This window comes from Physeter macrocephalus, unplaced genomic scaffold (assembly GCF_002837175.3).
Source record: "Physeter macrocephalus isolate SW-GA unplaced genomic scaffold, ASM283717v5 random_662, whole genome shotgun sequence".
NCBI classification, from domain to species: Eukaryota; Metazoa; Chordata; class Mammalia; order Artiodactyla; family Physeteridae; genus Physeter; species Physeter macrocephalus.
Genome location: NW_021145994.1, coordinates 1 through 24,849, shown reverse-complemented (window position 1 = coordinate 24,849; position 24,849 = coordinate 1). Strand labels below are relative to the sequence as shown.

General features: G+C 54.6%; 2 protein-coding genes across 3 annotated transcripts in view; one reads left to right on the top strand and one right to left on the bottom strand.

Moving 5' to 3' along the window:
* The window catches only part of LAMB3 (laminin subunit beta 3), a 39,724-nt gene extending 23,723 nt beyond the window's left edge, over positions 1–16,001 (top strand). For both annotated transcript variants that reach the window (XM_028486153.2, XM_055083257.1), the window contains 14 exons: positions 497–685; positions 1,723–1,878; positions 2,245–2,441; positions 2,749–2,860; positions 3,600–3,978; positions 5,416–5,576; positions 5,668–5,888; positions 6,170–6,367; positions 6,687–6,831; positions 10,663–10,870; positions 11,273–11,414; positions 11,821–11,997; positions 12,707–12,860; positions 15,491–16,001. In XM_028486153.2, the coding sequence (XP_028341954.1) occupies positions 497–685; positions 1,723–1,878; positions 2,245–2,441; positions 2,749–2,860; positions 3,600–3,978; positions 5,416–5,576; positions 5,668–5,888; positions 6,170–6,367; positions 6,687–6,831; positions 10,663–10,870; positions 11,273–11,414; positions 11,821–11,997; positions 12,707–12,860; positions 15,491–15,627 (2,576 nt within the window). In that variant the 3' untranslated portion in view covers positions 15,628–16,001. The remainder of the gene's footprint in view (positions 1–496; positions 686–1,722; positions 1,879–2,244; positions 2,442–2,748; positions 2,861–3,599; positions 3,979–5,415; positions 5,577–5,667; positions 5,889–6,169; positions 6,368–6,686; positions 6,832–10,662; positions 10,871–11,272; positions 11,415–11,820; positions 11,998–12,706; positions 12,861–15,490) is intronic.
* Positions 16,002–17,994: 1,993 nt separating this feature from the next.
* LOC102993502 (calcium/calmodulin-dependent protein kinase type 1G) lies at positions 17,995–24,472 on the bottom strand (the record flags this gene model as incomplete). Its single annotated transcript, XM_028486152.1, has 7 exons — positions 17,995–18,123; positions 18,704–19,128; positions 19,365–19,452; positions 20,918–20,996; positions 21,758–21,870; positions 22,902–22,977; positions 24,349–24,472. Coding segments are annotated over 7 exons (996 nt in total), but the record flags the coding sequence as incomplete, so codon positions are not given.
* Positions 24,473–24,849: the final 377 nt, after the last annotated feature.

The following is a 24,849-nucleotide window of genomic DNA, read 5'->3' as shown; positions in this document are numbered from 1 at the left end:
CTAACCACAGGTCCTCCTACTTCTGGCCTATCCAGTGTAGGACATACGTGGTTCCCTGTTGTCATTCTTTCTACTTCAGATGTGCATCCAGAGTTGAAATCCATGGAATTAGATTCCTGGAGGCAGGGCCCTTCCCTGCATTAATGAGGGCAACAAAGATCCCCAGCCCAGAGAAGGGCAGTGACCCAGCAGGTGGCAGTGGGGGAGGGTTGGCATGGGACCATTCAAAGGGCTCTCTCTTTGGCTCAACATGGGTATTATTCTTGGGTTAGTCCACATGCTGGCAGTCAAGAGGCCTGAGTTCTCTATTTTCCTTTCTTTTTGGCTATATGACCTGAAATAAATTACAAAAGCCTCCCTGGGCCTCAGTTTCCCTGTTTCCCAGACCTGAGCATCTTGCAGAGTTGCTGGGGATGCCAGTGAGTTGGTGTGGAACGTGCTTTGTACCTGGCAACGATGCTGGTCAAATGTCAGCCCTAGTAATCTCCTTTTGCAGGGTGTGACTGCAACGGACACTCAGAGACGTGTCACTTCGACCCAGCCGTGTTTGCCGCCAGCCAGGGGGCACATGGAGGTGTGTGTGACAACTGCCAGCACCACACTGAGGGCAAGAACTGTGAGCGGTGTCAGTTGCACTATTTCCGGAACCGGCGTCCCGGTGCTCCCGTTCAGGAGACGTGCATCCGTGAGTAGGGGCTCCAGGGACCCAAGGCATCATCTGTCTGTTAATCCCCATCTGTTCTGGGCTCAACAGAGCACATGTCCCTAAGGACATACAGGCCCTCAGGAAGCGTGAAGACTTGGTTGTGTGTCAGGACTTGTGGGCGATTGTTTTTAACTTAGCTGTGCCCTTCTAAGCAAGTCAGTGTGGTTTGCTCTTTATTTTTCTGCTTCCTCCAACATTAAGGACCCCTCCATGGCGGGGGTTATTCTTGTATCCTTGGGCCCTAGCACAACGACAGGCAAATAATTGATGCTCCAGGAATGTTTATTAAATGAACATGTAAGTCACCCAGGAGGGACTTAACTAAACATCACAAGGGCCACTGAGTTTATATGGGAGACAGCAAAGAGACAGAAGCACTCCGATCCGGGTGGGGTTCATCAGGTAAGACTTTCTAGGTGAAGGAAGAGTCTTCGTTTTGAAAGCCATGAAAGGGGCTTGGGTTTTGGGGTGGGAGGAAGTTGGTTCACTTCCTGTTGATATTATCTATTTATGGAAAGATTGAGAAAGTCTTGAGTTTGACTTCTGTTTCCAGCACTTGCTTGCTGTGTGACCTTGCGTATGTTCTTTGAACATCTCTGAGCCTCAGTTTCCTCATCTGTGCGATAGGGATAAGCATCCTCACCTCTCAGGGTTATCGTGAGGGTTACATAAGGTGACAGGCAAGGGTGCCCAGCTCCGTGCTGGCCACAGAGTAGCTGTTCAGTAAATAATGCCAACCAAAATTTTATAGTACTTAACGTGTGCCAAGCACTGTTCCACCTGCTTTACACTTACTCATTGATTCCTCATGAGAAGCCTATGAGTGTTGTATAATTACCCCCATTTTATAGGTGAGAAAGCTGAGGCACAGAGGGATTAACTAACTCAACTAAGGTGGGAAGGTTGTAAGTCAGGAAGTGGTGGAACAAGGATTTGAACCAGGAAGCCTGGCTTCTAGAATGTGCTCTCTGCTTTTCTTCTTTGTCCCTCCTGCCGTGGCTGCCTTTGTCTCTCAGCCTGCGAGTGTGATCCAGACGGGGCAGTGCCAGGAGCTCCCTGTGACCCAGTGACCGGGCAGTGTGTGTGCAAGGAGCAAGTGCAGGGGGAACGCTGTGACCTGTGCAAGCCGGGATTTACAGGACTCACCTATGCCAACCCGCAGGGCTGCCACCGTGAGTAAGGGACCCAGCCTGCCGTGGCGTGGGGCAGGCGGCCTGGGGCCACCAGATCTGTGACTGGTCCTGCCTACTGAGCTGCGTGCCGGGTGCTTTGCCACTGGCTTCCAGCAGGTGACAGCACAGGCCTGAGGTGGAAGGTGGGACAGAGTCCTCCCCAGGGGGAGGCAGGCAGGTGGCCAAGCAGCCAGGTGTGGGGACCGGTGGGAAAGTACGGTGGCCTTATGAGTCAGCCAGGTTATCTGGAGGGAACGGCCCCGCCTCGTTCTTTTCCCAGGCTGTGCCCCTCCCTCATGCACGTCCTCTGGGGGTAAGATTTTGGTGGCCCGGCCCCCGAGCTCAGCAGCCCTCCCTCCCGTGCAGGCTGTGACTGCAGCGTCCTGGGTGCCCGGCGGGACATGCCGTGTGATGAGGAGAGTGGACGCTGCCTGTGTCTGCCCCACGTGGTGGGCCCCAAATGTGACCAGTGCGCTCGCTACCACTGGAAGCTGGCCAGCGGCCGGGGCTGCGAGCCATGTGCCTGCGACCCGCACAACTCCCTCAGCCCCCAGTGCAACGAGGTACATGGCGGGGTGGCCCATGGGCCCCTCAGCAAGCGAGGGCTCCCGCCCACCAGCCTCTGTCTCCCCTCCACACTGCCCTTCTGGGTCTTTCCAAAGTCAGACTGGGCTGCTTCTGTCCTCCTTCCCCTGGGGAGGCCACCAAATGTCCGTCCACCCGTGGCTCTCAGCCTTTGGCAATGCCACACTCACACACCTTCTGCAGGGCCGTCCTGGGCTTTGACTGCAGAGCTTGTGTCCTCGTGGGAGCCCTTGCTTTGGGGTGCACTGGGGAGTTCTGCTCCCTGACCGGTCTCTCCCCGCACAGTTCACAGGGCAGTGCCCCTGTCGGGAAGGGTTTGGTGGCCTGACCTGCAGCACTGCAGCCGTCCGCCAGTGTCCCGACAGGACCTACGGAGATGCAGCTATGGGATGCCGAGGTGTGCTCACTGAGCGGGGACGCGGAGGACACCGGGGGGTGTGCGCTCGGGTGGGCTCGTGGTGGGGACACGTGGGTCTGTGGTGTGGGAGGGCATCCCGTACTGGTCCACGCAGGGTGGGCCCTCGCGAGCCATAGGAGTGCTTGCTCCCCACTGCTGCCCCGGGGCTGACACCAGGCCGTCCCCGTGTCCCTATGTGCGCATGACAGGAGGGCTGCTTTGCTTCCCAGTTCCCTGAGAAACCATTTCCCAGAAGCCATCTGCAGGAGACGTCCTTCTCTCCCTATTCATAGATGGAGAAAGTGAGTCCCGAGGGGGAGTCAGTTTGACAAGTAGTGACAAGGGCACGCAGACCCGAGTCTGTTCTCAGCTCTGTGACCTCGGGAGGAGTTGCTCCCCCTCTTTCAGGCCTCAGTTTCCTCATCTGGGGAAGGGGCACACAGCCTCAGATGCTTCATCTGTGAGAACGGGAAAACAAGCGTGTTAACTCTGCCACAGAGTGTGTGGTGAGGGTCAGAAGCATTAGCGTGTACCTGGTGAGTGGGGCTCAGAGCAGCGCCTGGCACGTCGGAGGTGCTGCGTAAGGGCTTGCTGTCATTACCATGATTTCATCCTGGCCTTGACAGTCTTATTCTAAGTGTGAAAGACCCCGAGGTCAGACCTCCTCTTCGGGCTTTCCCCACCGAACACCTGATCTTCCTGACCCCCCGGCCTCTGACCACCATTTCTCCCGCCTTAGCCTGTGACTGTGACTTCCGGGGAACGGAGGGACCAGGCTGCGACAAGTCCTCGGGCCGCTGTCTCTGCCGCCCCGGCTCGACCGGGCCACGCTGCGACCGGTGCCAGCGAGGCTACTGTGACCGCTACCCGGTGTGTGTGGCCTGCCACCCCTGCTTCCAGACTTACGACGCCGGCCTCCGGGGGCGGGCCCTCCGCCTCAGCAGCCTCCGCAATGCCACCGCCAGCCTGTGGCCCGGGCCGGGCCTGGAGGACCGCGGCCTGGCATCTCGGATGCTGGACACAAAGAACAAGCTGGAGCAGATCCAAGCCATCCTCGGCGGTGCCTCGGTCACGGAGCAGGAGGCGGCCCAGGTGGCCAATGCCATCGTCTCCATCAGGTCATTCCCTCTCCCTGCCGAGCCACGTGGCAGAAGAATAACTCCGCGTGGGTCCACACAGGGGCACCCTGGTCCTTCCTTACACCGGTTACAGCCCTTTACCGTCTACCAAGGCTTCTCACAGGCGCCTCTCTTTTCACTGTCACAACAGTCCTGGGAGGTTGGCGTGGCGGGTGTTATTCCTTGCGTTTTGCAGATGAGGAAACAGGCCCAGATAGGTGACATGATAGAGTCACGTGGCCACTGAGGGGCAGAGCCTGGGGACCGGGAGCACAGGGGCACGAGCCCAAGTCCCGAGTTCTTTCAAGTGCCTGGCGCCGCCCGCGGGAGAGTCAGCTCTGCATTAGTCAGCCTTGGGGAGGGTATCTGAGAGGCAGGGCTCTAAAAATAACTTGCATTTGCCTTTGGGATGGGAGCAGTCCCACCCACGTCCCCTCCTACCAGCAGAGGCGCCTTCTCAGTGAGGTTTCGTTCTGAAGTTTTTTTTTTTTTTTTTTTTTTTTTGAGGTACGCGGGCCTCTCACTGCTGTGGCCTCTCCCGTTGCGGAGCACAGGCTCCGGACGCGCAGGCTCAGCGGCCATGGCTCACGGGCCCAGCCGCTCCGCGGCATGCGGGATCCTCCCAGACCGGGGCGCGAACCCGGTTCCCCTGCATCTGCAGGCGGACGCGCAACCACTGCGCCACCAGGGAAGCCCTGTTCTGAAGTTTTGATGAGTTTGCTTTCCCTGAGCGCTTGCTGACTGTGAGGGCCTGAGCCATCTAGGTGTGCCATTGACCTTGGTCTCAGAACCGAGTAGGGAGTCCGCAGGCAGTTGGTGGGCTGGGTGTGCAGGCCTGGCGGGGCTTTCCAGAAGGACGGGTCCGTGTTGAGCAAAGCCCGGCCATGGAGAATGCGAGGCCGGTGGAGGGAGTGGTGGTGGGTGGAGCTGCAAAGGGCCTGGGAGGGAGGAATGTCTGAAAGCTCAGCCGTGGTGGGTCAGGCCAGGTGACCCCCTTCAGGTGGAGACCACCAGTGGGCAGCAGCTACGGGAGCTCCGTGGGGAGGTGTGGGCTGCAGAAGAGAGACTTGGGAGCCTGGGGTACAGGCGGTGGCTGATGTCAGCCTGTAGGCAGTGGAGGAGGAGGAGGGGCTCAGGGGATGCTCCTCGTGGAAGCCGACGTGGGGAGGTGGAGGAAAGCCGGGACTGTTAGGGTCACACACGCCAAGGAGGGAGAGATTGAGAGATTTTTATGGATCTGCCTGCATAGGGGTGGAGGGAGGTTGTGCTAGCTTTTGCCCAGCAGGATCCTCTCCAGCCTGCGGAGGCTCCCTTCTGTGGCTTTTGCTGACGGCGTCTCTTTTTCCTGACTCAGCAGCGATTTCTCTGAGGGGATGGCTGGCTCTAGGGAGGAAGCCCCCCTCCTGTATTTTAGTGGAAGCTTCTCTCCCACTTCAGACAGACTCTCCAGGGCCTGCAGGTGGATCTGCCCCTAGAGGAGGAGACCTTGTCCCTCCCGGGAGACCTGGAGAATCTGGACAGAAGCTTCAATCGCCTCCTTGTTACGTATCAGAGCAAGAGGGAGCAGTTTGAAAAAATAAGCAGTGCCGATCCTTCAGGTGAGGGGTACACCACGCCGGGCCAGGCTTCATCTCCGTCTCCAGGCCTCCGGGTGCAGGGCCAGCTTGGTTCCGTCTCTTCTTCCCCCAGGAGCCTTCCGGATGCTGACCGCGGCCCACCAGCGGTCATCCCAGGCTGCTCAGCAGGTCGCGGACAGCTCCCGCCTGCTGCCCCAGCTCAGGGACAGCCGGAGAGAGGTGGAGAGGCTGGAGCAGCAGCTGGGAGGGGCAGGAGGCGCCGGTGGCCCCCAGCTCGCGGCCCTGAGGCTGCAGATGGCTTCCTTGCCTGATCTGACACCCACCATCAACAAGGTGACTCCTGTCATGGAGCCCCACTTCCAGAGGCCCCCTGTCCCAGCTTGTCACTCACCAACTGTTGCTCCACACTCCCCCCTGGGGCCATGTGGACCTCCCACACCCCCGCCCATCCCGACCCTTGACCCCACATAGTGTGTTCAGCAGTTACCAAGGAAACAAGTTTCTGGTGCCCAAGTTGCCGTGGAGATGTCTGCCTGCTTGTTTCCCAGGTGTGGGTGGGGAGTGATCACTGAGGAGGCTTGGGGACCCCCTTTGATGCCCCTCTCTCTCCACAGCTCTGTGGGGGCCCCAGGGAGATGGCTTGCACCCCGGGAGCATGCCCTGGGGAGCTGTGTCCCCGAGACAACGGCACGGCCTGTGGCTCCCACTGCAGGGGTGCTCTCCCCAGGGCAGGTGGGGCCTTCCGGACGGCAGGGCAGGTGGCCGAGCAGCTGCGGGGCTTCAACGCCCAGCTCCAGCAGACCAGGCAGATGGTAGGTGTGGCTGAGGTGGGGTGGGCCCATGGAGGAGGAGGCAGAGGGGACAGAGCCCCTGAGCAAGTCAGAGCTCCCATTTTGCAGCCAGGAGTCGAATGCCCAGAGATGTCAGGTGACTTTCCCGTGGCCCTACAGCAAGTGAGAGATAGAGTTTGAGGCCAGTGTTTTTACATCCTTTCTTCTGGGGCCAAACCGAGCTAGTTACAAAAGTTTCCTAGGTAGATCTTGGGTAGCAGGTGCCTCCAGAATCCTCGGGGGCTGCTGAGAGGCCCTCTTGGGGCTTTAACCACTGCTGACCCATAGTGTGTGTCAGCAGATCAGGGCAGCCGAGGAAGCCACCTTGCAGGTGCAGTCAGATGCTCAGCGTCTGGAGATACAGGTGAGCACCAGCCGCTCCCAGATGGAGGAAGACGTCACACGCACGCGACTCCTCATCCAGCAGGTCCGGGACTTCCTCTCGGGTGAGCTGGTCTTCACCTTTCCCTGGGCTGATGTCTTTTTTTGTTTGTTTGTTTGTTTGTTTGTGGTACGCGGGCCTCTCACCGCTGTGGCCTCTCCCGTTGCGGAGCACAGGCTCCGGACGCGCAGGCTCAGCGGCCGTGGCTCACGGGCCCAGCCGCTCCGCGGCACGTGGGATCCTCCCGGACCGGGGCACGAACCCGTGTCCCCCGCATCGGCAGGCGGACTCTCAACCACTGAGCCACCAGGGAAGCCTTGGGCTGACGTTTTGACTTCTGCCTGTCCTCAGTGCTCCATTCCCTGTCCCTCATCCCATTCGTCAGGCAGCTACTTCCTTCCCTGGTCTCCATGCCCCTGGACCAGCCCCCATCACTCACCTGGATGGCTGCACGGCCTCTAGGTGACCCCCCACCTCCTTCCTGCTCCTTCATAGCCCGTTCTCAGCAGAACAGTCTGAAACATCTTTGAAAAACTTGTAAGCGGGGTCACATCCCATTCATGCCTAAAATCCTTCACTGGCTTTCCCTTGTTCTTGGGATAAACTCTCAGCTCCTTACCATGGCCTCTGTTACCTCCTGGGTATGGCCTGTATCCTCTCCACTTTGCTCACAAACTGTCTTTGAACAGGCCAGGCTCTTGCCAGCCTCGGAGGCCCTTGCTGTCCCTCTGCCTGGGATGCTCTCTCTAAGGCTGTTGATTCTAGCCCTCCAGGTCTGCGATTAAATATCTCCCTCGGGGGGCCTTTTCTGACCACCCCATCTGGTCACCCCCCCCCCATATTCCCCTCTGGAGTCTGACCTTCACTGCTCTACTCCGAGCCTGTGGTTGTTGAGCTCACCTGTCTACAAGTGTAATGTTTGTCTCTCCACTGGACTCTAAACTCCATGAGGGCAGGGGTGGCTGTCTGTCTTATTCACTGTGTCCCTGGCACTTAGCATAAGTCCAGGCCCAGAAAAGCACCCAATGTTGATTGAATGAATAAAGGAACCCGATCTCCTCCCTTGCCCCCTGGGGAGTGGGAAGGTCCCTGGACAGGACTCAGGAAATCTGTGGGACTTTGGGCAAGTTGTTTTCCTCTTTGCCTCATCTTTCGCTTCTGCCAACGGGGATGATAGTATTTTACAAGTTTATTCCGGGTGTCAAGCAACTGACGTAAAATGTGTTTTGAAAAGTTAAAGATGCCTCAGGAATATGAACTGATATTATTAAATTTCTGGTCCCTGCCAGGGAATTTGCTTGGCTGGGAGCCCAGTTAACATGAGCTGAGGGGCTGGTGTAATGACAGTCGTTCTTCCTGCTACTATTGCGGTGCCTTGGCTTCAAGAGGCCAGAGCCCCCTCCTGGGTGCAGGTGGCAGGTTGGAGAGAAGCAGGGACAGGCCAGAGTTTGGGGATGGGACTCACAAATAAGGAAGTCTTTCCCTGAGTGAAGCCGTGTAAGGCAGGCTAGGTGGCTCCCCATCCTGCATCAACCCCAGTTAGGGCATGGTGGGATAGGAAGCCTGTCCTTGGGGTGCAGTCTGGGCTCCAATGAATGGGCAGGGAGTGGCCGTGCTGCGGGGTCCCTGCTGTCCCCTCAGTTATGCTTGTGTCTCAGGTTGAGTCCTTGGACAGGATGAGGGGCAGAGAAAAGGAGCAGGGCCTGAGAGAAGCCTGGGCCCTGGGAGGGACCTGGGACAATTCTTACAGTCTCCATGGCTGTGGATTCTAATGCTCAAAGAATCCTGCTACAGGAAGCATGGGTACCAGCTGCTGTGGGCACGTAGGGTCACAGCGAGGGTGGGAGAGTGGAAGGCCAGTGGAGGAGGGAGGAGACACCTTCTTTCTCAGGTCATCAAAGGAAGTGACAAAAATAATAGGTCAGGTTTACTGAGTTCTTACTAAGTGCCAGGCACTGTTCTAAGCGCTTCACATTATTTAATCCCGACCGCCTACCACTTTGCACGTGAGGACTCCAGATACAGGGAGGTTAAGAAACCTGCCTGAAAGCATCCAGCTTGGAGGGAGTACGGGTAGGATTCACCTCACTCTGGAGTCCACACTCTAGATTATTGCGTTATGAGATGGACCACCTCCCAGCACCCCACCACCCACCTTGCTTCTTTGCCTTCGCTAATGTTTGTCCTCTCCCTGCATTGTCCTCCTGCCCTGCCCCACCCCTCCAGACCTGGCTAATTCCTACACCCCCTCTAAGGATCCCCTGGGTATCTCATTCTCCGGGAAGCTCTCCTGGACCTATCAGACTGGCTTAGGTGCCCCTGTAACAGCCGTCCTAGCACCCTGAGCTTACCCCCGTCACTCAGGGCTGTGCTTCCTTGTCCCACTAGATTTCAAGCTCCATGAGGGCTTGTCCAAACATTCACAGAGCAGTGAACGTTTGCTGAGCCCACCCTGCGACTCAGAAGCCCATGAAACTGAGCGTAACTCAGACCAAGCCCATGGGTGCAGCTGAAGTGAAGCAGAACAAAGGAAGGGCAGGCGCTAGGTGAGGGTGTGCTTACCGTAAGAGGCTTTCTAAGGAAGGCACATATAAGCCGCGTTGAGAGTAGGACTCTGGGTTAGGTGAGAGGTTGGTGGTCTCTATGGGGAGGTCCTTGTGAAAGCTCGTAATTGGGGAAAAGCCCACTTCATTAAACTCAGCTACAATTATGCCTTGAGCTCCTGCGGTGTGCTGCCCTGGCCCCCAAAGGACATAGCAATAAAGAGGCATGGTTTCCACCTTCCAGGAATGTCCTTCTACCTGGCATGGGGAGGGGACTGGGTCTAGGACCTGTGTAGCCAGCTGGTGAGGAAACCTTTGACTGCAGAGTAAGGCTGAGTGGGCCCCAGAGGAGTTAAGTCCCAGGGCAAACTATCTGGGTGGGGGGGTGCCCCCTTCGCTACCATGTCAGTACCAGTGGAAACTGTAAAAGTGACCGTGGGGAGGAGATGCCATCTCTGTACTTCTGACCTTACTCTCTGACCCAGAGTTGGATTGTGAAATTCCTGCTAAATTGATTGTTTCAGATCATCCCTTGAGGTTGGGCATTGTGATTCCCATTTCACAGATCAGGAAACTGAGCTCAACGAAGCCAGTTGACTTGTCCCAGTTTGCTTGAATGGTAAAGAGGAGGCCTGAGACTGGAGCCCCTTCAATCATTCATTCAGTGTACAAACAGAGGGCCTCCAAGTGCCATGCACTGTGCTAGGGGCTGGGCTATAGCTGTGGATGAAAGCCAGTCCCTGTCCTCATGTTGTTTACATTCTAGTGGGGAAATGACAGAAAACCCAATAAATGAGTTAACAGTGTTCAGCACGTGGGTGGTGATAAATGTTAGGGAGAAAGGTAAAGCTGAGAAGGAGGATACGGAGTGTTGGCAGAGGGTAGATGTTGCGATCCTAGATTGGATGGCCTGGGCTGGCAATCTTGATCTGCCTTTGCAAAAGCGAGCACTCTGCCCCAGAGGAGGGGCACGTGGAAGGGGTCTTATTGCCAAGGAAGCAGTTCCAGTCCCTGGCTGGTCTCCCCACTTCAGGGCTGATTATATCTGTGCTCCAGGCATTGTTCAGTACCAGCTGCCTGGTACCACCTCCTTCTCCCCAGCCTGCAGCTTCCCGTGGTGCCACTTAGTTGCCACAGCTGTGCCGACAGCCATATCCTCCCGCGGCAGGGAGCCCGGAAGTTCTCAGAGCAGGGCGCCTGAGTGTGCCTGGGAGGGAGAGGCAGCTCTTTGGGAAGCCCGGGCAGAGATGGCATGGAGGTGCTGCCCACGGGTGCTGCTCAGCCTGGAGAGGCCTCTGATCTTTGGGGAGGGGGCTGACCTCCCCCATTCCGATGGATGGTTTGTCTTCCAGACCCTGACACTGACATAGCCACCATCCAGGAGGTCAGTGAGGCCGTGCTGGCCCTGTGGCTGCCCACAGATTCTGCCACAGTCCTGCGGAAGATGAATGAGATCCAGGACATCGCAGCCAGGCTCCCCAGCGTGGACCTGGTGCTTTCTCAGACCAAGCAGGACATCGCTCGGGCTCGCAGGCTCCAGGCTGAGGCTGAGCAGGCCAGGTGTGGCCCTGGGCCCTGAACTTCTCCCAGGATCGGGCTGGGGTTTTGCCCCCCAGCTCTGTTGCTGGAAGCAAGAGAGGAACGTCTGCAAGTCAGAGGGGTGCCGAGGGCTGGGAGACAGGAGGAAGTGCTTACTGTGGTGGGGGATGGTGAAGCGATACACAACATCCAGCTGAAACTTTACTCGGCACGGCCCCGTCTTCCTTATTGGAAACCGTCCCCAAAGGCTGCCTCAGACAACCTGCTTGGTGGGGTCCCGGGACGGAAAAGCTACTGAGTTAATACTTGGCTTCTGATCTTGGCTGGAAAGGATACTCTGTGGACTGGGGAGTGAGTTGGATCCCACATCTCTTCATTCACTGTGCACCCATTCCACACCCCCTTCCATTCCCCTGGCCCCAGGAGTCAAGCCCACACAGTGGAGGGCCAGGTGGAGGATGTGCTGGGGAACCTGCGACAGGGCACGCTGGCACTGCAGGAGGCCCGGGACACCATGCAAGGCACCCGCCGCTCCCTTCAGCTTATCCAAGACAGGGTTGCTGAGGTAGGCATTATGGCTTCCTTCCCCCACTTGTGGGAATGAACATTCAGACTCAGGCGCAAGGCATAGAAGATGCCAGGAAGTGACCCGGGTGGGAACTGAGCTGGGGCCCTAAAGAAGGGAGCCTATGAGCCTTGGGCCTGGCTTCGAGCCTTTGGTTTTCTGCTCTCGTGGCTGGTGCAGAAGCCAGGGTGGGCTCTGAGCTGCTGCAGGAGTGGGTGGGGGGTGGTCAGCTGAGCTGGAGAAGGGGGAGGCCTGGATGCCGGGGGCAGATAGAGGATTGGGATGGTGGTGATAGTGATGTCCTGCTTGTAGAGAGTTTTTGTGGCCTGATGAGTTGGAGGAGAGAAGAATGAAGGTCACTGCCTATGAGACCCACCCCAAACTCCGGGTCTCTTTTTCCACAAAGGTTCAGCAGGTGCTGGGGCCAGCGGAAAGACTAGTGACCGGCCTGATGGAGCAGCTGGGTGGCTTCCGAGCACGGATGGAGGAGCTCGGCCGCCGGGCCAGGCAGCAGCGGGTGCAGGCAGCCCAGGCCCAGCAGCTGGCAGAGGAGGCCAGCAAGCGGGCACTGAGTGCCCAGGAGGTACCTAGAGGGCAGAGTTAGCCCAAGCAGCCATGGCCAGCGGGAGCAGGAGAGGACTCTGCACACTTTATAAGACCATGGGCTCCAAAGCACTTGGAGTCACAGTTATTCTGAAATATCCAGCGGGGGCTTCAGGATTAAGGCACACCTGGCCAGGCATCTGAATTCTCCCTCTGGCTGCCTTTGGTGGAGCTGGTTCAGGGATGCTGGAAACAGCCAGTCCAATCCCTCTCCTTTCACAGATGAAGTGGTGACTCTGTCCAGACCTAAAGCTCATCTACAAAGGAGGTCTCTTGACACCTGATCCAGAGCTTGTCCCCTGTCATGGTTATCCAGCCCAGACAGAAACTCTTGACTTAGCCCAACCTGAGCCCCATCACTGTCAGAATTAGATCAGAGAGAAGGTCGAAGAGCCAGTTTCAGTGTGTCCAGGGTACTGGTGGTCCCGGTACAGTGGCCAAGCTGCCAAGCATACTATTAAGTGACAACTGTGTACCTGGCCCTGTGCTGGTACTGCACATGAAGGGAGGGAAATACAGAAGTTAAGGTATGGCTTGTGGCCCAGGGGCTTTTATAGGCAGAATCAACCCATTGGGGATTAGGAGGCACCTCATCTCTATGTGCTGATTTGGGTTACATCAAGTCCTTTAGCCAAAGGTCTTTAGGACTTTGGATGATGATGATGTGGAGACTGTTCTTCCTTTTTCAGGGATTTGAGAGAGTAAAGCAAAAATATGCTGAGTTGAAGGACCGGTTGGGTCGGAGCCCCATGCTGGGAGAGCAGGGCAGCCGGATCCTGAGCATCAAGATGGAGGCGGAGGAACTGTTTGGGGAAACCATGGAGATGATGGACAGGATGAAAGGTGAGGGAGTGGTCCAGGGACTTGGACTTCAGGGCATCCCTGAAGGCTGCTCCCAACCCAGGGTTTCTAACGCCTAATGTTTGGAGCTAGCAGTGCTAAGGCAGTGAGATCAATAGGGATTTCCTGAGCACCTAGTAAGTACAAGGCATATAATGTGGCTTTGAGGCATGTGGACATGTTCACAAAGACTAGGCCTGCCCTCAAGAGGCTCGCAATCCATTTTTCCTATTGGCCACCAGCTTCATGAAACTGTATTTAATAGCACAAGGAGGACTGTGATAAAAGCTCGAATAATAGGAGCTCTAGGAGCTCCTATTATATCTAGGAGCTCTAGTTATTTATCAGAGGATAAATAACATCAGAGAGAAATGTTCAGGGAAGGTAATATTCAAAAAAGATAAGATTTGAGGTGGGCCTGGGAGGATGTATAAGCCTGGAAGAGGCTGTGAGGAGGAGGAGGGACATCAGACATGTTCTGAGGATGGAGGCGGGGCCACCCAACTGGAGAGGAGGGTTGATGAGGAGAGAACAGTTGGGAGAGAAGTCGCATAGAGCCAGTGTGGCTGGTCCACGGGGCCGGCCCCGATGCCAGGAGGAGGTGGGTAGATTTCAGCCCTGGAGGCAGTAGGAAACCATCCAAGGGTTTTGAATATGGCAAACCATAATGAAAGAAGCTTTTGAAAGGGTTCTGAGGTTCCTCAGAAAGGAGAACAGAGATTTCCAGGTTCAGTCTCTCACTGCCCTGTGAATGACAAAACCAGAGTCTCTTTGAATTTTAGAGAAAGCTTTTGACAAAAATCTGTTTGGCTAGCTAGATGGACACTATGGAGAAAGGCGGGCTGGCAAGTTGACAGTGGCTATGGCCGGCCACAACTGAAGGGGGAGGCTAGAGGAGCTGACCTAGATGGAGGAGTCCAGGGCTGGGTCAGTGCACGCCCTGGCCCTGTCCATCAGAGTCTTGCATGAAGATAAAGAATTTGCTAATCAGATCTGAGGATGACGGGTAGTTAATACACTAGATAACAGAACCAGCATTCTAAGGCAGTCTCAGAAGTCTAAAAGGATGGGCTGAAACTAACAGGATAAAATTAAGTAAGGAGAAAAATTCTGTCTCCCTCTGGCCTTGTTTGGACCTAAACTCACAAGTATAGCTCAGGTGAGGTCTGGCTTCTCAGTGGATAATGTAGCTAAACACTTTATAACCGGTTAGTGATAAACACGTATGAGTTGTTACTCACCCGAAAAAGACCCAAGAGTTTTGAGTAACTGTAAGCTTGATGTAAGTCAGAAGTGCCTTGCTCCTGCCAAAAGAGCTAATAAATGCAAAGCAGCCAAGACAAGGGGAGTAATGGCTCAAGGATGATATTAAAAATATTTAGTAACTGGTGTGTCCTGCACCTACCAGCCAGAAAGGCTCAGGTTGTAGCATTGGAGCAAGCATTTAGCTGCTTGCAGGAATTTACCTTTAATTGCAGGGTTATGGGGAGGAGCATGCTTAAAGAGCCTCTGGGGATGGGGGTCAGGGAACAGAACAGCAACTGTAAAAATGTCAGTATTTTATTAACCCATAGGTCCACGGGGGTACCCACTGGCTGAATGTCAGTCCGTTAATAACCCTGTTACACTCTGCTGATCTCCCAGGTGACATCGAGTTCAATGGAGGCTACTACATCTTCAAAAGGGATATTGGCGAACCCACACACTTGAGAGGGATGGTGGCCAGGGTTGGGTTGTCGGGAAGGCCTGGTGATTATATCAGATGAGGAGTGGATGAAGGAACTAGGGTGGTTTCATCTGGGGAAGATGGGGCCTCAGGCATGTGAAGCACTGCCACGTAGGAAACCGACAAAATAGATTCCTACACCCCAGGAGACAGACCTGGGACAATTGGGTGGCAGCAAGATGTGCTCAGATTCTGGCTTAATGAGAAGACTTTTTAACAAGCAGAACTGCCTGAAGTTGGAGCCTTGTGAGACAGTGCCCCCTGGCCCTATTCCTGGAAAGTTCAGGCTGAGGCTGGGTACCAGCTCTCATGAACGTGGTACAGGGGGCTCCTGCCCAGGATGACAGGGGGGACAGGCTGGACTAGATCACTTTGGAGTCCTTCATATCCTCCACACATAATCTGGTGGTGGTATGCGGAATGGACCGGAGCGGGAGGACTAGATTTATCTGGAGTGGCATTTTTGGGGAGAGACAATGGGGAGGAATTCTGGCCACCCAGCTCTTTTGCCCTGGGGCCCACCTGAGGAATCATTGGTGGGATGGCAGCTGTCTGGGTCCAACATAGTGGGTTTCTAATCTTGGTGCCAGTGGCCTCCCTCCTCAGCCTGGGACAACTCTGCCTAGAGCAGAGGAGAAGAGTAGAGGCAGAGGATCCTTGGGGTAAGGGCTTCCTGGGTCTGGCCCCTGCCATGTTTTTCTAAGAGTGGGATGGGGGCTGGAGAGGCCGGGGGCTGGAGAGGCCTGAGGCTGGAGAGAGCTGCCTTAGGGGCCAGACTCCCTCAAGGTGGAGGTGATTTCTCCTGCAGATGCTGCATCCAGGTGGGTGGGAGGAGAAGGAAGGGTTGGGAGACTTCAGGTGTCTCACCAGCTCCTCTTCCTCCCCCTGCTGTTCCATCTGCCCTCAGACGTGGAGTCGGAGCTGCTTCGGGGGAGCCAGGCCATCATGCTTCGCTCGGCGGACCTGACGGGGCTGGAGAAGCATGTGGAGCAGATCCGGAACCACATCAGTGGGCGCGCGCTCTACTACGCCACCTGCAAGTGATGCGCCAGCGTCCAGCCTGTGGCCCTGCTCATCTGCCCTCTTTGCTTCTGGGGGCCAGACCGGCTTGGAATACTTTCCAGCTGCAGGAGAATTTTATGCAGCCTAAAGCACAGCCTGGACCACCCTGGTGTGCAGTTGTTAGGATTACTCTGGGCTGCAGGCTGAGCCTGGGCTGATGGGGCAACTACCGTTGAGGGACGGAGATGGTGGAGGCGGGCCACATCATTGTAACCAGGAGCTCTCAAGTGGAGGGCGCTTGGCTGGGCAGTGTCCTTGCCCTTCATTCTCCGTTGAGGCTGAATCCTGGACCAACACAGAAACATAACTAGAAATGATGTACAAGTGAAAAGCCCAATAAAAATCTATAGAAAGGAGCCTGGAGTTTCAAAGAGGGGAAATAGTCTGCCTCTCTGTGAAGTAAACATTTCTCATTTGTTTCGGTCTCCCATCTGGGGTTCCTGGGTGCTTCTCTGCCCAAGCCCGAGGCCTGGTGGTGGGTGAAGAGTAGGCTGGCCCCACTCTGCTCAGTCTAGCGACTCATCACCCAGACTTAGGGAGACGGGGCCCCTTTGCTCCAGGAACTGATGGATTCTATCCTGGAGAGACCAGAGGAGGCGTTTTCACCTCTGAACAACTATACCGTTTCTCGTTTACAGAAGAAAATGTAGAAATCCAGAGACGGGAAGCAAGCTGTTCAAAATCACACAGCTCCTAGAGGCAGAACTAAGACCAGACTCTGTGTCTCTAGAGATCTCAAAAAGAAGCTGTAAATGGATGTGTGTGTGTGTGTGTGTGTGTGTGTGCCTGTGTGTGTGCTGAATATATGGAAATGGCACGAACGTTTGTATGCTAACTGTGGCCTGGACACTGTGCTAGCATTTTATCTACATGAACTTCTTGGTCTTTATTGATCAGAGTAATTATTTATTGAGCTCTATGCTAGATACATCATCTGCATTATCTCATGATGTAGGTGGCACTGTTGTCCCCAAGTGAGGAAACCGAGGCACAAAAGGTTGAGTGACTCCCCCAAGGTCACAGATGTGGCAGGCAGGGCAGAGCTAGGCCTCAAACCCAAGTTCATCTATTACAGGCATTAGGAGGATGGCTGCTCGGGCTGGGCTGTCTGGGTTCCGGTGGCGCCTCCCCGAAGGGGTTGTTCTGAGAAGGAAATGAGTTGATGCACGTAGCTCATGTCACTAGGTGCCTGGCCCACTGCGTGTCCCCCGACCACTCCTACCCTCGCTAGGTCCTACCTGACCTCAAGCTCTCCGTGCGTTTTCCGCTCCAGAAGGCCCAGAAGCCCCTGAGCTGCTTCTGACTTAGAGAAGCACCAAAGGAAGCCTCATAGAAAAAATATGTTCATTTTATTCAGCACAACACAGAGCACAAAGCTGGAGGGAGCAGGAGACAAGAAAACTGGGAAGGGACAACAATGTGCCTGATTTTCAGGGAGAGAAAGGGGGGTAGAACCAGGATTTGAATTACTGGCTGAAACAGCAGTCAACTTCCAATTTTTACTTAATTGAGTGTGTGTGTAGAGGGCATCCGGCCAGGATAATAATTCCTTATGGTACCTGGCCTTGGGTTTCTTTCTTTTTCATCTTGGAGGGTGTGGTCCTGCTTTTGGACGGGGGCAGGGAGGGAGGTGGATCTGAAGAGTGCTAGGCGTGGGCTGGCCGGGTTTGGAGCTAATCCCGGAGTTAGGATTTGTACTTGGAGAGCTCACAAGCAGACCACGAAGCTGCCTGTCATTCATGCAGATGCGCAGGCCACTCCAGTAACGAGCCCATTCTGGCTATGAGGACGGAGGCTGGAGAGGCAAGATCCAGTGTGTGCTGAGCGGGGAGTCTGGGTAGATGCTCCATATGGCTTTGCTCGGAGATGGTGACGCAGCTTGGCCAGCCCATTAAGCTTCTCACGACAAACGACACAGACCTGGGTGAGAGCTATCTACGGACACTGTGCAGAGCCACGGCACGTAGGGGTGGGGGCACGGAGCAGGCAGGCCAGGGAGACCTGGAAGCCTCGGATGCCGCCCCACCCGCCCACAGCTTCGGTGAGGCCTCCACGCTTGGGGACTCACTCCTGGGCCTTCTGTGGGGGTCTCTGCCCCAGGTGGCAGCTGTCTGCTGCGCGTGATCAGGCCTTGCTCGGCTCGCTCTCCCTTCTTCCCGCTGCAGCGTAGACTCCAGGTTTGGAAAGGCAGAGAAGAGGTGAACAGCTATCTCTCCTGCAGAGGAAGGGGGTTCAGGGTGGGGGGGTTGCTGTCGCCTCTGGTATCCCTCGGACCCCATCACTGAGACTCTGTGACTGCGATTTCCCCCTGAGCCCACGGCCCTGGCCCTCCTCCCTCTAGTTCCCTCACCTGAAAATTGTAGTGACACAGACACAGGCCCCAGGGATCACATAATGAGACAGACACCAGTCTGCCCCACCCGACAGTGGGAGCTGCCGCTGGCTTTAACTGGCACCATGACCTCCGATTTGAAGTTCCTGGAAAGGAAACGGAGCAGCGGGCTATGGAGTATTTGAGGAGGCAGGAGAGCCGGGATAATTCTCTGTGCCTCTGGCTGCCGCTCAGCCCTCCCTTCGTGAGGTTCAGAGAGTACGAGCCTTTATAGAAAAGATGAATGAGATAACCAAGCCCCCAATGTCCCCCCAAAACACAGAGGCCCTGGAAACTCAAGGAAGCTAACGCCCACCACTCACATCTACCCAGCTTTCTGCAGGCATTTATAATCCCTGTTGCCTCACTAAACTTTGACAGTACCTCTGTGGGGCAGGCTGAGCAGGTATGATCCAATCAACCCATTTTACAGATGAGCAAACTAGAAACAGAGATATGGATTGAAATGACAGTGGCCACACAGCTGGTGAGGGGTGGGGACAGGACTGGAGACATTTCCCTTGACCCCCTCCCCCCCCCACCCGCCATCCAGAGCTCTTCCATCCTACAGAGCTGCCCCCAAATGGGAGAGGCTCTTTGGTCAATTTCTTTCAGCTCCATTGCCTGAGTTCTTTCAGACCCTGGCTGAGCAGGGCTAGGCCTTGGGCTTTGGCTGAAAATACGTACTGTTTTCTGTTGGCCTTTTTGAGGAGCGTGGGCTCAGAGCAGAAAGACGACTTCCCTTTGGTCCCGACGTTCAGGCAGCTGGAGCAGCAGCCACAGGGCCCGACGGCCAGGGCCCCCCGCTGCATGGGCACGAGGCTGCTGCTGATGTGGAGGGAGCCGTGGATCAGGCAGTTGAGGGACCTGCCCCCCGGCGCAGTGGGCCGGGGGCCATGCTGGCAGGGCAGCCGGGTCAGGGCAGGGAGGGCCACACTCTGGTCCGGGGCGGGTGCCTCGGTGATGGTGATCTCAGGGGAGCTGGGTCTTGAGGCTTCAGAGGCTTGAGTGGTGGGTGGCCTGTGCTCTACCTCCGGGCGGACACCTGGGCTGTGCAGGTTCATGTGCAGCTTCCTCATGTGGTGTACCACGGCTGCTGCGTTGAAGGCTTGCTGAGGAGATACGAGACCAGTCTCTGGCCGTCTCCATCCTCAGAGGGCCGTGAGGCTTCAGCTTTCCCTTTGCCCTGTGACCTCTTGAAACCGATGTGTGCACTTCTCATTTCAGAGAGGGTTCAGGGAACTCCAGGGTCTGCTGGGAGACCCCAAGGAAAGCCCCTCCCCCAGCCGCCCCAGCCCAGCCTCCAGGGCCTAGACAGCCTGCCCGCCTCCTGGAGAGGACAACTCACCCTCCACTTGCTCTTGGCAAAGTTCTTCTGGATCTGGAGGCTGACTGACGGGTAGATGTCCCGGTGGAGGGCTGTGTTTCCGTTAATCCTGTGGGCGTGGAGGGGACCCCTGGCTAGCGGTGGTTACAGGGACTCAGCGGGGTTTGGGCAGGGCCTGGGCATGCAGGTCCAGGGTAAACTGAGTGGACTGCCTCAGGACAAGGGCAGCCGGAGCTAGGAAAAGGCTGGAGCCAGGGCTCCTCTTTCCGCCGGGCAGGTCATAGGGGGCCTATGCTTTAGAAACTTGCTTTGGAGCTGGGTGGGCGACCTGTAGCCTGTGGGCCGGATCTACTCACTGCCTGCTTTTGTAAATAAGATCGTGCTGGGACACAGACGCGCCCATTCATTCAGCTATGGGCTACGCTGCTTCTGAGCTGCAACAGGCGGATTGAGTAGTTGCCCTGGAGACGATATATGGCCAGCAAAGCCTAAAATATTTACTATCTGGCACTTTAGAGAAAAAAAGTTTACTGACCCCATCCCCCCCACCCCACGTCAGAGGGCCTTTGGGCTGTCACCATCCCTTGGCTCAAAACTTTGCTCAGAACCCACCTTCTCCTGCAAACCTTCCTCAGTAAGGCCACCCAATACAAGCTGCCCTTTTCTTGTCCCCTCAGCCTGTTATTCATCCATCTCTAAGTGTCCCTCAGACACTTGCCACGTACACAGTACTTTCTAGGTACTAAGGGACCCAGAGAAGTAACAGACGTGGCCCTGATCGCTAGGGGCTTACAGTGTAGGTTTGAAGCCTTGTTTCATGCCATGAACTAGAGTAATTCATGGTGAGCTGTGTAATGGATAAGGAAAGATGGGAGGTCTGTCCGGATTGCAGGAGGCAGGGCTTTAGAGAAGGACAAAAACTGCTCTGGATCCTGAAGAATGCTACATCCAATGCAGGGCATTCGATGTGGTGAGAATGATATGACCCAAGGTGTAACTTGGAAAGAACTTGGTTTAGAAGTGGGGGGAGGGCAGGGAGAGAAATATAGCTATTAGGCCTTTCTGGAATACAGAAGGTACGCCGGGAATCCTGAGAAATGACGTTGGAGGTAACGGCTCAGGCCAGATTAGGGAAAACCTAGGCTTGCTGTGGTGGGAATTGGGGAGCTTGTAAATTTCCCAGCAGGGGTGTAGCATGAAAAAAGAAGTGTTTCAAGACTTTATTTACCTGCTTTACCAATTGGTTGCTTTGTGATTGTTCTCAAAGCACCTTGCATGGAACAGACTTTGACCCCAGAGTAAAATGATGCTCTTAAGGACAGGGCAAAGTTACCTGTCTAGCTGTATCTGCCTCCTGAACTTGACTACATGACCCAGCTGCCACCATCGGGTCAGAATCCACTTACTTAAATGCTGTTTTCTTCTCTAGCTGGATCTGGTCTGTGCCCTTTGGATGTCACACAGTAAACAGCTAGGGCAAGCAGACTCCAGGGAAACACGCTGTGAATGAGTCAGCATGGTGTTTGCGGACCGACAGGTGAGGGTCTAGAGCCCACCCCCCATTCCTCACTCACCAGGGGTGCCTCAAGGCCTTCTCACAGGTGTACCGCTCATTCGGGTCCTTCTCCAGCAAGTGGCAAATAAAATCCTTGGCTAGGGGGAGCAACCAAAGATACAACAGATAAGGACCAGATTTCATGACTGATGGAAATTCACTTCCAGGCTGGTGGGTGGCACTGAAAGCATCTTTAGCTCATCTTCCAAAGAGGCAATTTTAAGAGTCTTGAAAGAGAGAAAAAAACCAAACCACCTAACAACAACCCACCACAAGCCACCAGAAAGGCTCTATGCAGCCGTGTCACCCACCCAACACCGTAGATACATCTCTGGGCACGAGGCACCAACGTGCCTGATGCCATGAGGGTGCACATTTGCACCAGTCAGGGGCCAGCACCGCACACGGGCACACGGGTGAATGCTAGCTTATCCCAGCTCTGATCCCCACTTAATGGACCCAACAACAAACACTGATAACCTTCCCACACACAGACATTGCAGACTCCTGAGTTTGATAGGTGAAAGGCAAAACTTGGCCTTGGTTTTGCCACTCCTGCCTGGAACACTCCCTTGTGCCTGGCTCTGCCCTCCTGGCCCCTCATCTGAACCACCTCCTCCGCCGTTACCAGACATACTGCGGTTCTGCCTCCAGGAAAACAGAAGCATGAACCTGAGATGCGAATCACTTACTTGGCCTTTGACCCAGATGAAGATTTCTCCACTTTCCTTGGAGCCTGTTCTGTTAGATTCCCCAGGGACTGTCAAGAGCCAGGACTGGCATCCTTTGTTAAGCTCTTGTCTCTTGGCAGCCTCTGCCTTGAGCCTGTTATTTTGTCTTTCACACTGGCTGGTCTTACCTGACTCAGAAATGTCATCCCAGAACGGAGACTCAAACTCATAGTAGCCCTCCTTGATTTTCTCAAAAAGCTTAGACTCAGTGTCTTCATAGAAGGGGGGATACCCACACAGCCTGCAGTGGAATAGGAAGGTACATGCTGCTGAACGACCCCATCCTCCCTGGGCCAACCTCTCCCCTCTGTCCAGCCTCCCACTATATACTCAGGCAGGCAACACAAAGGTCCCCACCAGCAGTGTGACCAGGACATGGGTCTGCCTCTGATCCAGGAATGATGCAGGTTTTGTCAAGTGTTTATGCAGGAGTCAAAGCTTGGAACAGGCCACCCTGAAAGGCCTCTTTGAACACTATATCCCCCAAACCCTCACCACCTCTCCACATACTTCCCCTGACTCTCAGATGATATATAAAATATTTTTAAGAAGGATGGTAGAAATGTCCACTTGAATGTAAGTTTCATGAGGGATTGTTTTAGGCTCCTTTGTTCGTCATTCTTCAGTACCTAAACCACTGATTGGCACAGAGCAGACAGTCAATGAATATTTGTTGAGTAGATGAATGAAGAGAATCATTATTCAACATAAGCTGAGGAAATAGAGAAATGCATCCACACTAAGGATTAAATGACTAATAGCAGGTTATTTTCCTAACAGCAAAGTTTGCTATAGGTGAGAAGGGATGCTGGGGAAGAGGCGGTGAGCAGGTTTGGAAGGGAGAGCCTGAGAACGTGTGGAGAGGAGCGGTGACCAGGTTCGGGCTCATCCAGGCCATCATTTTGCCTTGGGCTGACGTTGCCACTTCTAAGCTTAGCTTGGCTTCTCCCTCTTTTATTGGTCATTCCACAGAGTGGGACTCAATACATTTATATACAGTAAATGGGGGTAGGGTGCTTAAAGAGGGAGTGCCATGTGGCTGAACAGTGGGTTCACACTGAGCTCTGTTTTTATAACCTGGTGGAGATCAGGACAAGAGCCTTTGGAGCTGTGTGCGTAAGTGTGTGTGTGTGCGCGCATGTGCGTGCATGTGTACATGCACGTGCTTTGGAGGTGGATGCTGCTCAAGGAGCTGAGATGGGGAGGAGAGAAGAAAGGGTGAGCAGGCTCTGAGATTCCTCAGGAACTAAGCTAATGCCAGCTTCTACTCACAATATGTAAGTGATGACGCCAATGGACCAGCAATCCACAGCCTTGCTGTAGGGTTTCTGGGCCAACACTTCCGGAGCTGCAGCAAACCAAAGGCAGAGTCAAAGTGAGCAGGGGCAAGAGAAAACGCTGAGGGGTGAGGGACAAATGTCAGGAAGCAGCTTAACGAAGAGGACTAGGGTAGCGCCTGGGATAGTGTTGTTTTTTAAGACTGAAAATTCCCCTAGGGCAGGGACTGTGTCTTTCCCAGCAGACTAAATCTTCCTCTATCAGACTGAAAGTTCCCATGACAGGGCCTATGACTCCCCCATCAGACTGGGGATCTCCAGGGCTATGTTTTCCCCATTAGACTGAGTACTCTCTGGAGGCAGGGCTTATATCTCCCCACTCAGCTGGGGGACCCCCAGTACAGGGACCTTGTGCCTTCTTTCAGACACGGAAAATCCGCAAGGTAAAGTCTGTCTCTCCCACTAGATTGGGATCTCCCTGAAAGCAGAAGTTCCATTAATTGAGGACTTCCATTGAGTAGTAACTGTCCCATCAGTCTCTGTTACCTTCTGAGGGCAGGGCTTAGTCTACCCCATCAGATCAAGAGCTCCGTGAGGGAATGGGCTATGTCTTCCTCTGATTGGGAGCTCTAGGGCAGTAGTGAGCTGCCGTCTGCATTTATCCCAGATACCAGGGATTTGTATCCAATGGACTCAATACATGCTGGTAAGTGACCAACCTCTCTTTTGGGGAGAGAGAAGATTCCCTCTGTTGATTCAGGGTTCTGCTTCCTACTCCCAGCCCCAACCAAGTGATAAGTGGCTAAGAGGGAAGGGGCAGTAGTGGATGCTCTGAGTTTTGGCTTTCTCCCTCCTAGATCCCATGAATGCTCTCTCCTGGTACCCTGCCTGCTCTCACCTTCTGGGGGGCCCTGGAAGCCTATAGGGCTGTTAGGCAGGAGGCCCCACTTCTGCCAGTTTCCGAGGGTATTTTCTTGGGTGTATATTTGGGGACCCATTTTTGAGTTCCTCAGAGTCAAACATAACACTGTGCCTCCAGGATACCACCAGTTGGGGGGCTGAGGTCTTCTCCAGACTGGAAGAAAGTAGAAGGAGGTCTAGTGGCCAACCTCTCAGCAATTTACTGATCTCTGGGTTTGTGATCCTTTCTCTGTGCCTGATCTAGATAAAGGCAGGAAGTCTGTCTGCAAAAGTGAGAGCAAAAGTATAGACAGGAGGAGTGGGAAGCCTCGGGGGTAGGATGTCTTTAAAGATGTAGGATTTGTGAGCAGGAGGGGTAGTTCCAGATGGATTGGCTGGCCCTAAACCTCATAAGTGACTGTACTACCAGGATCACCCCTGAAATTGAACCCTGTCTCCTTACAACAATCCTTCTTCATGAATAACATCCATGTGGTGGAATGTAGCCAACTGGTCAACCTCCCTTCTCTTCCTAGACTCACCCACGTAGCCTGGGGTCCCACAGGCAGTGGACATGACACCATTCTGCTCCATCTTGGAGAGACCAAAGTCTGTGATCATGATCTTAGAATTCTCCTCAGGGGTGAGGTACAGCAGGTTTTCAGGCTATGGGAGAAGAGAAATATCATGTAATGCAGGATATAATCACCTGAAACAAGCATCACTTTCCTTCCCCCGATACATAATTTCTTAGGGAGCTGCATCCTGTGCTTCTGACTTCAAAGCCAGACTAATCTCCCTCCATTCTTCCTTCCTTCTTCCTACCAGACCTTCAACCCTTCTAACCCAGAACCTTGAGTTTTGGTTTTGGTCCTGACTTTGCTTAGCTTTATAACTATTAATGTACTAACCCTTCCTCTTCTCATCCCTGACTACCCTAAGACTGTTTTGCTTGTTGAGGAAACCAACCCTTAGTTTATTTTCTCTGATCTCTCTAACGTCTGGTAGGTGTCTGTTACAACGTTAGCTTTCAATAAGTATTT